This window comes from Cheilinus undulatus, linkage group 12 (genome assembly GCF_018320785.1).
Source record: "Cheilinus undulatus linkage group 12, ASM1832078v1, whole genome shotgun sequence".
Lineage (NCBI taxonomy): Eukaryota > Metazoa > Chordata > Actinopteri > Labriformes > Labridae > Cheilinus > Cheilinus undulatus.
The window spans coordinates 16817934-16829965 of record NC_054876.1 but is presented as its reverse complement, the minus strand read 5'-3'; the positions used below and the strand labels follow the sequence as shown (position 1 = coordinate 16829965).

The window sequence follows — 12032 nt, the reverse complement described above, 5'->3', positions numbered from 1 at the left end:
TGACACATGCATCTTTGCTTTGTCCTCACAGCAGGGGGTAGCAATGGTGACCACTGCCAACCATCGACAGCCTCCCCCTTCAAGTCAAGCTTTCATGCTCTTAAATGTGCATGATACATTGGTCTGTGAATCAAGGTTCAGCTCTCAGTGCTTATGTGGCCCATACAGTACTTAAAGCATTTAAAGTATTTAAAGTTGTGCAAATCTGTAATAGAGCAGTTTCAGGACATTTTAGTCATGATATGTTTTTTGAAGTTCTTGGTCACCTGAACCTTACAGCAGGAAGCTGTCAGTAGTATTACCCTTTGAGTTTGTGATAGTTTTGAATTTCTCACTTCTTTTCATTTTAATGTTGAACTGACCTGTATTTTTTAATCGAAATGTGGTCTTTTTGAGATTTAATTCAGCTTTGTTAGTTTGGTTAGGCTAAATTAAACGTTTTTATTAGTTTTAATTGTTAAATTTTGGCTTTTTGTAATCTATTAATACTTTCCAAGCATGACTTAAAGAGTCAAGAATAAGTTTTGTCTAGTACAACCATCATATGTTTGAAAAACAAACAAACAAAAAATTATGTGCAAAAGACATACCATAGTAACCTGACATGCCAGATGGATGTGTATCACACATCCATCTGGAAAACTACTAATATACAGCGTTTGGGAAAGGGCAGAGGCTTTGTAAAACATCTCGGAGGGTGATTGGATGAACTTTCTATCTGTCACATCTTTACGGGCCAATTAGAGCAACAAAACACGTGATGTAGCCACTACTGAGGAGTAAAACAGCTCTGGTAAACTCCATAGAGAACTGCGTAACGCGAACCATGGCAACTGTAGATATTTCAGTACACGACTTTTGTTGTTTTTGAAAAGAAAACAACTCAATACTGTTCTAAGTTCTTCTTTTTATGAAGAAATGTCATCAAGTCCTGATAAAACTGATGCTATAGCAGCATCCACACTAATCCCTTCCACCATATCTGCACCGGCCTCTTGTTGCTGCTTGCTTACATCACGACTCTGCCACACCCAAAAGTACTGCCCTTTGTTGTTGATTGGTGCTGTCACTTTCTAACCGGGCCCAAATGTTTCAGACAGGAGCTTTGCAAGGGCCTATCAATCTGCTTTGCTAGGTTAATACCATAGAGGATTCGTATCAGCCAGTGGGCAAGGACAAATATCTAAGCTACAGATATTTCCTCTATTATTAGGCTATATTTTATATTCAAAGATGCACGTTAGTATTGCCATAATATCAATATCAGCAGATGTGATATTTCTGCTGATATTTTTTGCTGATATAGACCTACCTAAGCCTTTTCTTTTTCACCCTCATTTCCAAAACTTTCAAGTTTTAGAAATAAGACCTGAAGTTGTGGGTCTTAACTACGGTTTGTTTTACTAACAATGTCAGATGTCAGAGAGTTATTTTTTGTAAGTTCTTAAAATCAGGTCCAGTTTATGAAAAACAGGGATGCAGGATACTGGATTGATGCCAGTACCTGATAAGCTGATGTTTCAGAATTAATCTTTGCTTATGCCAATATTGATTCAGGTATATAAATGTAGTTCAGACCTTAAGCTGAAGTCCTCAGACTCAAACAGACTTTGAAGTTTAGGGATGAGCAAAGAAACAAACTTCAGAATAGGGGTCGACAGATATTGCTTTTCTGACCGAAATCGATTATTAGCTGCTCATGCACCCAATAACCGATATTTGAAACCGATACCGTGTACAGACTTTTAATGAGGGGATTCTCAGAACAAATTCTTAACAGATTAAGATTTATATGTTTAAAGATGCACCCCTATAGGATAATGTAAATACATTTTCAAGAGTACAGTGCATGTGTGAATAGGGCTTTAGATCCAGAAACAGCGTCTCTTTGGAGGTATCAAAAATCTTCAAAAAGTGTTAAATTTCATGTTGTTGGGGCGGAGGGTTTGTTTTCATGCCCCATGTACAGAGGCTGTGGTCCTCAGGGTTGGCAGCCTGGGTTCAGGTCCAGCCTGCCATTCCTTTCCTGCATGTTGATCCCCATTCTCTATCTCTCCTCAATGTCTGACTATCCACTGCTCCATCAATGGATAAAAAGCCAAAAAATAAATGTTGAGAAAAGCAATAATATTCTTAAATTGAAGCCTTGAGAGTCTTACACTTAATTTGAAATGTCTTTAATGTCTTTGAGAAAAGTCTTAATTTAGTCCAAGGCAAGACTGGAAAAAAATTACCCTATGTCAGGTTAAACTACACAGAAAAGTCAGGGATATTTTCCTGTCATAATGATGGCCTTTCATTTCATATGTAGTGGTCTTAAAATGTCTTAAATCTTCATGGCACCTTTCCAAATGCTTCGCCAAACACAGCATTTACATTAAGAATGTTTTAATTTTTAGTAATAATATTCAAAAGTCTCTGTCGTTTGAATTTTGTGTTCCTTTTCTTTACATATTTTTCTAAGGTGTAGTGTTGAAAAGTATCTGTGTTTTTGTCATATATTACCTCATTTATTTTTGTTGGACTTATCTAGAAATCAATTAAGAAAACATTAAACCAAGGGCAGAGACAGGCCTCATTATCTGTGTTTCAGCTGAACAATGAGAAAGTGACTGAGTGTGTGTGTGGGGGTGTGTGTGTATGTGTGTGTGTTTTTGGAGGTCACTATAGTTCATTCTGTCAGACAGTGTTGTGGTAGGAGAGTGCTGAGACACGCCTTCGCTCTCAGTCAGCCTTTAACCCTTTAGGCTGTACAGCAGCGTGCAGAGTGTTCAGTCTGGCAGCTGTGGATGCTCTGATCCGTGAAAACTGCTGCAGCAAACCCTGAAAATAAAACTGAAGATTACTTCTTTTTTCAATTTTAGTTGTATTTTTTTATGTTGTGTGTGCTCATCTGTGTCAAATTTACCAATGAAAATCTTAATTCAAGGACAAATAATGTCCCTGAGAGACATACAACAGGCCTCAGTTTTGTTCACTCAGGAGTTGCTGTGATTTTCAAGGTGATTTTGAATTGATGTTTTTACAGAGTCTTTCTCTTCCATTTTCTTTGGGAGAAAATCAAATAAATGATCTGTAGATTAGGTGGAAAATTCAACTCACTGTAAAGATGGCTATCCTTTCCATGGCCACTTAAACCTTTTGAAATCAGTGCATGTTCACATTGTAGTCGCAGGATTAAGATCATGTTTTTATACAAACATAATATTGAAGTCAGAGGGAATATTTTTCCTCTTTCCTTTTTTGTATTTACTCAGATTCAAAGTCTGTGATCTTCATAGACCTTTTCAAACTGAAATATATCTATTTTGTCACATTTATCTCCATAAGGTGGACATAGTTCATCTCATAGTCAACCAAAAACCTTTTCTTATCCTGTGTTCTGCTGGCATCTTTGAAAGATATTTCTCCAAGTCATTTACAGTATTGAGACAGCTTTTATTCTTCTGCTGACTTTTAGCACACATTTTTCCTGTGCCATTTAGGCACTGACACCATTTAAAAATAATTGATTTAGCACTGGTATCAGAAAAGAAGCAATCAATATGCAACCATACTTAAAACCAGAAGATCATTAGAGGTATTTCATATTGTTTACAGCTCCCATTTTTCCTCAAAAACATGTGACTGATTTCCAGTTTTTGTGATTGCCTTTCAAAATATGCTGTAAGAAATGGTAAAACTCATATTGCTTTTGATTTCAAAGAGAAATTTCAACAAGATTTAGTATCCTCCTCTTCAATGTATAGGTGAAAAAACTCAACAACTGATTTATAAAGAGCCTAAAACCTCCCATAAAGTGGCAGGAAGTCCAAGGAGGAAGGATGCATTATAGGATATTTAGAATTATTTTTATTGAAACTGTTTGGATTATCATTTATTTATTTTTACTAAATTTGTTAGTTTGCCTGTCAACTGCTTGTTTACTTGATTTAAAATGAGAATGGGGTGCCTAAGATGACCTGGTGGTTACATTGCATCCCATGTACTGAAGCTATAGTCTTCCTGTGTCTTGCATGTCAATCCCCATTGAATTTCTTACTCTATCCAACATATATTTAATAGAGGAATTAGAGCAAAGTAAAGAAAAATATCTTAGCTTAAAATGAGGACAAACATCTGCAAAATTGAATGATTTTACCATAAAACTGCTTCCTCAAGTTAAAAGAGTTTTGATTACAAGGAAAGACATACAGATATTTTTTACACACATACATGATTTTTCTCCATCTTTACATTCTTATTTGTCTTTATAATTTTAGATTACATACATTATCAGTTACCAGATGCATTTCTTTTTACACTACAGCAACCATCCCACATATGATACTGACTGAAAGACTGAATGTTTCTCCTGTTGAAAATGTTTTTGCACATATCTAACTTTGTGGACTCTTCAAAACTAAATGAAACGTTCTTTTACTTTCTAGAAAAAAGCTGAAGAAGCCCATAAAATCCTGGAAGGTCTTGGCCCTAAGGTTGAGCTGGTACGTGATTTAATGGTTAATACATTTAAGTTTATAAATAAGTTTGGAGGGAAGAGTAACTCTTGACTCAGCTGCTAGTTGAACATTGCTGCTGATGACTAATCCAGTACTGTTTCTTTTTTTTTTTTTTTTTTAGCCCCTCTACAATCAACCGTCAGACACCAAAGTGTACCACGACAACATCAAGACGTGAGTATCTGTGTTATAGATTCACTCCATGTACATTAGTCAGGCTTAAATTAAGATCTGCAGCAGACATGACGTTGAGCGTGCTAACAGGATAGGTAAGGTCTTAGCTTAGGAAAGTGTTTGCAGTAATGCTGACAAACAAGCTGATAATTCTATCTAATCTGATTGCTGAGTCACCTGAATAGACTGCCCTACTGACACCAAGGAGAGAGAGAGAGAGAGCGAGCAAGTGAAAGGACGTATTTGTGTCTAAAGCAGGGCTGTGCTGAAGGGTTGAAGGCCACTCCGTCTAGGATCAAACTCTTATCAGTGTGTACCATGAGAGCGGCCCATCTGGCTCGCTCTGTTATCAGGACAGAGACCACCCCTTTGTGAATCTGCCGTACACACCACACTCTCAGGGTCAGCTCTCTCACTTCTCGCCCTGCAGCCAACATCATGTGTAAACACAAGAGTTCCCAGTATTTTGTACCAGTCACAGTGAAGAGAATAAATGATTTGTCCATGATTTTTCAATGTGGCTGTTGGAAGCAAATCAAATTCCACCCCTCAGGAATGTACATTTGCTGTGGCTAAAGGACAAAAACGTAACTCTTGCCCTTGTGCTAACTTTTTGTACTTTGTCAGAGTTTCTGGGGGCATTACCTCATTATGTAACTTCTCATGCTTTCTGGTAAATGCCACAATAATTTCATAAAGAACAAAGTCATATCTTTGTAAATATCTGTGTCTCTAATTATTCTTTATTCTCTTTTAGGAACCAAGTCATGAGGAAGAAGCTTATTTTGTTCTTCAAGAGGAGGAATCATGCTCGCAAACAAAGGGTAAGTGTCCCTGTTAGGAAAGCATGATAGAAACTCTGGACACCTCTAGATCACTCCCATGCTCAGTTAACACCTTTACATGCACAGTAAAGTCCAGCTACAATGAATTCTTGATTAGGTTTAACTGGATCAGTGCCCTTGTCCCAGTATACATGCACAGAGGGAGACTCAATTAACCATGATTAACTTGGTGATAACGTTTTAGCAGGCAGTTAATTAGTTAACAACATGGTCAAACTTCACAGCTCCTTTCATTTCATACATACTCTCCACTTCACTTATGGTACAAATGACATGAATGTTATAGCCCTTGTATATGGTAATATGTGATGACACATTTCTGATTTCTGATAACGCTTAAATTATTATTCCTTTTAGCTGACTTTCCTAAAGTCAAATAAATACATTCTCTGAACCAACTCCACACTGCAATGCAGAATGTGGGTGGCTAATGTTAGCAGTGCTAGCATCACCCACCTTTGATTCTCTTTGCAGGTAACGGCCACATTCCTTTGCAGCAATGTTAATTTTGACAGCTGTTTTTAATTTTAGACTCAGTCTTAGTCTTTAGATTAGATCCTGTTTTGTTTTTGTCTCATTTTATTTTACCCTCTATAGTTTTTGTCTAGTTTTAGTTTACAAAAACTGAAAAACATTTTAGTCTAGTTTAAGTCCATAAAAAGTCCTCACAATTTACACCTAACCTTTATTTCAAGCATTTATTCTCTTGTCTGAATCTGGTACCAAGTCATGGTAGTGTGTACTATACACTGCCAAACCTGGGCTCCCTGCTTTCTACAGCTGAGAGGCAGAAGAGATACAGATGCATTGTATTTGATAGATTTACCCACAGTGGTGAATTTTTAGTCTAGTTTTAGTCTTGGCGGATCAAAATAGAGGTAAACCAAGCTGTTCCTATGACATGGTATTTGCGCTATCAGTTTGCAGTTGTGTACACTGGATTAAAGAATGTTGTGGTTACAAGGCAGTAGTCATTAAGAACAACTTTAGCAGCTACTAGTGGGGTGTTGGACCAGGATTGCTGGCTTTAACTGATAAAAAAATGTGTTAGTAATAAGTTTAACTAAATCATAATTCTGGTGCCATCTACAAATAATTCAACTTTAGTCTTCCCGTGCACATCTCTGGTTTTCACCAATCCTTCTGGTTTAGTTTGTAGCAAATTCAGCACAGTTTGGTACAGTGATCCTTGGTCTTGCTTGCATTCCACTCCTTTAAAAGATTCAAATTATTTGGCTCTGCTCAGTAGTAAGAGCTGGTCTTCAGGCTCCCAAAAGGCTCTTCGTTTGGTATCATTTTGGATTTTTATGTCTTTTAAAAAACAACAAAAATTAAAACAGCTGAACCCTCTCTCCAACTGGGGCTGGCCCCTATCATTCACATACAAGAGAACTGGCTTCATGCACAAGGGACCTCTTTAAACAGGCTTGTTCACAAACAACATATATCCACAGCTTGTAATTTGTCATCTTGAATTGTCATTTCAGTCTAATCAGTATCCACAGTCTATTTGCTACAATATCGCTGTTTCCTTTAACCGCATGTTTATGACAAAGTGAGAGAGAAGCCGTTTAGCTTTCTACAAAATATGGCATGTTTTGTCTTTTTTCATTGTTCAGCTTGTTGCACAGAAAATTAGGATTCTTTAGACTGCAGTGACTCTAGCTCAGGTCCTAAGGGTCAGATACAAATGCTTGGTATCCCAACTAGGGCTGGGCAATTAATCGAAATTACATTAAATTGCAATGTGGCCTGCTGCAATTTTCAAATTGCAGAAGGTGCAATATTTCTTTGACCTGAAATTTGAGTCAAAATACCAGTTCAAATCTTTTTGCAGCAGAGATGTTATGCATGACATATCATGCAATCTTTCAGGCGCCCTTTATTTAAGTTTACAAAAAATCCTATCTTCTTCATTTTTGTACTTTTTTCGTATTAAATATAAGAATGACCAAAAAAAACCTTCAATGCAACAGTTCATATCCAGTTGACCTATGGCTAAGCCACGCCCTCTCCACTCTCTCGGACAAACAATGATCATTCAGTGACGGGCGCTATTGCAGCTGTCACAGTAGGAGACATTTTAAAGGAGGCTATTGACGATTTTTGGAGACAGAAAGATCACATATCATCTAGAAGTCACCAAAAGGGTCTAAACTATGCACTGGAGAGATATATTAATCATTTTATTGTCGAGAAGGTCGATAAAAAGCTTCAGTTATGAGCCCAAATTCACAGGTCCCAGTGCTAACGTGATAAACCGCGTCTCCTTGCCATCACAATCTCAGACCACAAGATAGAGGATCAACATCAAAGTGCCACTGAAGTAAAGGTTTTTGGCTCAGAATATGAGAAAAACAAACGGCCTTTTTACCATCTTTACCAAGAGTGATTCTCCGTTAGTTCGGTGCTATAGTATATTTACATTGAATCATTCAGCATAACATTTGCCAGCCTTTGTTATCTCGGCTATTACAGATAAGTTCATGAAGCTAAGCTCCAGAAGTTAACATTAGTTTAACTATAGCCCTTTGGACAACAGATTACAATGATGTACAATCACCAAAGTACAAAAACTAGAACAAAAAATGCCAATGAACTCCCAACAAACAACGTGACACAACGAACACCGCAGCTAGGAGCTAACGTTAGGCTAACTTTAGCTAACGTTAGAGATGTTAACGATAACTTTATATTTCTTTCCAGCAAAGTGACAATATGCTGCCTCAAATACGATGTTGGCTTACCTTAGAACAGATGTTAATTTATCCACGTTGAGTTGATGTCGTGGTCTGTCTGTCTTCTATTCAAAGAAGACACTTTTCTCGGTTTAGATGTGGCTTAGGAAAGGGTAAAAAATACACTGCGTCGCCCAACCTCTCAGGATACCTTGTGTTGGAGTCGCATGTACCCCATGAACACCGTTTGACCATTTTTAAACTTAAAATCTCAAAATACCTCATAAAAACTGACTTTCTTCCATTCATTTCAATGGGGGTCCAGGCAGCTGATGTCCGAATGTATTGGAGTGGTATACGCACTGTGATTGGCTCATCGCGTTTGAGGGCGGGACTTAGCCATAGGTCAATTTGACATACGATTCAAAATCCTCAGAATTAGATATTTTTGGACAACTATATAATAATTGCATATCAAATCGCAATTGCAATATTTGTGGAAAAAAATCGCAATTAGATTATTTTCCAAAATTGTTCAGCCCTAATTCCAACAGAGGCGGGCCAAAAAAGTAGGATGGTACAGATTGGTTATTTTGGTACCCTTTATGACAGTGTGAACAATACTTGCTTACTGTTCTGAACCAGACTGCTTGGTGGAAACGTGGCTTTATTCAACAGACGTTTCTCTGGAGGGAGTGAATGTCCACAAACTTTATTGGCAGTCCTTTAAACTTTTTACCTTGATCAGAGAACTGATTGACTTATGCCATCCTTTGAGTTACAATGCTTTTACTGCTATAAAAATATGGTGATGTAATTAAAACAGGGGTGGAAAGGCCGTGGTTTCCCTTGTTTGTTCAAAGTATTGTTCTAGCCACCAGCGGCTTTTGCATCCGAAACCAGTTATATCAGTAACCAGTGGTTTAAATATTTCAGAATCACCTCATGTTGAGTCACTTCGCTCTCTTTATTTATATTGAACGACTCAGTGAGTTCCACCTTTCTGTGGCTGCTCTCTGTCAGGGTCAGACAGACCTGATGGACCCTAAACAATGGCAGAGTGCACATGGCCTCCAGCCAAGAGGAAGGTGAATTGTTTGTCTTGCTGCACAGAGTGGAAACCAGGCTGTATTGTGCTCTCAAAGCAGGAGTCACTCCACATTCCCAAGAACATTTTAACCCTTCAACATCTGGAAAGGAGTCTGTTTGTTTTTAACACGATGACAGTACTAGTTTAAGACATAAAACTGTATGTGCTTTGCCTCTTCTCATTTAAGATTAAAATATCCAGATAACTTTAAATAAACCTAATTAAAGATATACAGGGATCATATGTGTGCAGGTCAATGTGCATGCTTATGTAACAAAATTGTAACGGGCTTTTAAAAGCATTTTGTAATCATAATAGTTGCATCAGAACAAACTGTGCCCAAGCTGGGACACTGAATGAGGCAACATTAAAGACTGACAGAAAACCCACAACAAACACACCCAGTTCCTGAACAGCGTGTACTCTCTCAACCCAGCTTGCACTTCAAGTTTCTGCAGCCTGTTGTGTATTATTTTTGTCGTGTAACCTTCTAGAGATTAACATGGCACTTGCTTTACTGACAGGTTTATTTGACATGTAAAATACTCACTGATGCGTTCATATTCATTTTCAGACTGTAAGAACTGGATACATCACAGCCTTTGTTTTTGAAGGGCTCAATTGGTTTGATTTTAATAATTGTTTTCTGTATTTGCATCTAGTTTGTCTTTTCTTCTCAGTCGCCTGGTTGTGTTTTACATCTTTTGCACCTCAGACAAACAAGGCTCTGTCCATAAACATTGTCCAACAGCAGCTGAACAGTGCTGATTCTGTAGAAGATACTTTCTCCTTCAAGTAACCTTTGAGTGATTGATAGAAACAGAAGATGTCAATTCCCTCTCTGTAGGTTATTTATGAAAAATCAGCTCCCTCATGATCTATATATGCCTTGTGGATCTTTTGGCTCGTAGCATTGGCAAGAGGTACTCTTGGCTCTCACTGCAGGGATGAATGCCCACTCCTACTGTAGCATTTTCCATTCTGTGCACACAGGAACAGAAGATCTGCCAACGCTATGACCAGCTGATGGAAGCGTGGGAGAAGAAGGTGGAGCGGATGGAGAACAACCCCCGACGCAAAGCCAAAGAGAGCAGAACACGGGAGTACTATGAAAGGCAATTCCCCGAGATCCGCAAGCAGAGAGAGCAGCAGGAGCGCTTCCAGAGGTAACAGGCCATCTGATCAGAGCATTATGTAGAATAATTTTCAAATAAATCAGTTTTACTACACAGCAGTCCTCTTTTATCCCACAGAGAAGGTTAGTTAATATACTCTTTTTATATTGGTTTAACATGAGCAATGAAAGGACTTCTTTCTTTTCCTCTTCTTTCCCCATTTTTTGGTTATGGCTGCGCCAAACGATAAACTTCGTCATTCATTTTTAATGAAAATGTTAGAGATTTTATTTTTTATCAGATCTTTTATCCAGTGTTCCAAAGCCCAGTAATTAGATTCTTACTGTCATACAGGACCAAGAAAAATGAGAATTTACAAGCTAGAGAAGGGATTCTTTGGGTACACTGTCACTCTTTCACATTTGAGTCTTTTTCTAGAGATCTTTTAAAATTTGGGTTGGGCATATTTGCAAATAAGATTTAAAAAGTCTCCAACAAGAAGACGGTATCATCATTAATCAATCCAAACAGGGATATTTTAGGTCTAGGATTGTTCACAAAAGCATGCATGGAACAGAACAGACCATGGTACGTTTATATGCATTGTTTAGTCAAGCTTAATTAGGCCTTTTAATTGGACTTCTGATTTTGTCCTAGTATAACAAGCAACGGTGGAGAACTGAAACAATGGTGAAAGTATGCTTGATTCCTTAGGGTTCTGATATGCCACCTTTCAGCCTGTTACTGGACTTTCCTCAAGTTGACCTTTTACAGGTACCAGGGATGGAACGGTTTATGAAAACCGTCCGAACCGTTCAGTTCGACTGTCTCGGTTCGGTTCACGTGTGTCCCCGTTCGGTTCATAAGCATGCAACTCCTTATTCTCATTTACTAACGAGGTGAAGCGGTGTAGGCTACACTCCAGAGCAGAAGGTGGCGGTAATGCACCTTAAGCTGGATGCCAGCTGCAGCTCTAGTAAACCACAGAAAGAAGTGAAGCAGCGTAGCAGCCGGTCATGAAGTTGTGTACGTCTGTGGGCATGGCGAGTGGAAAAGAGCCGGGACCGGCGCTAAAAGATGCACCCGCAGCACTGTTTAAGTCTGCTGTATGGGACTACTTTGCATTTAGAGTGAGCTACGATGACGGTGGTAAGAAAGTGGTTGACAAACGTGCGACGGGGTGCAAGCACTGTACAACACTGGTTTATGCTAACGGCAACACGACCAACATGTCAGCTCATCTGCGGAGACATCATCCCAGTTAGAGACTTAACAGCGCAATAAGGAGAGGGTTAGAGTCAACAGGACAACTTCTACTCCCCGCAGCTTTTAAACAGCCTTACAGTGACGAGTCTGACAGCGCAAAATTCATAACGAAGGCATGGGGCATTTCATCGCCAAAGATATACAGTCTTATGCGGTGGTAGAGGGTGCGGGATTTCGTAGTGATTAAAGCACTTGAGCCATGATATAAAATCCCCTCCCGCAAACACTTCACAGACACGGTAATTCCCCCACTTTATGAAGAGACTCGACGAAGAATTGCTTCAAACAAAGGGACCTAAGTCAAGTGTTGACAGAGCCTATGCTTCACTTTATGTTGTTCTTATATGATATGGTTAGCAAAG

At 38.6% G+C, this 12032-nt stretch overlaps 1 protein-coding gene across 8 annotated transcripts in view; it reads left to right on the top strand.

The window, feature by feature from the left end:
• ncor1 (nuclear receptor corepressor 1) overlaps window positions 1-12032 on the top strand; it is a 115263-nt gene that overhangs the window by 24417 nt on the left and 78814 nt on the right. For all 8 annotated transcript variants that reach the window (XM_041800956.1, XM_041800957.1, XM_041800958.1 and 5 more), the window contains 4 exons: window positions 4431-4487; window positions 4624-4676; window positions 5434-5500; window positions 10283-10455. In XM_041800956.1, the coding sequence (XP_041656890.1) occupies window positions 4431-4487; window positions 4624-4676; window positions 5434-5500; window positions 10283-10455 (350 nt within the window). The remainder of the gene's footprint in view (window positions 1-4430; window positions 4488-4623; window positions 4677-5433; window positions 5501-10282; window positions 10456-12032) is intronic.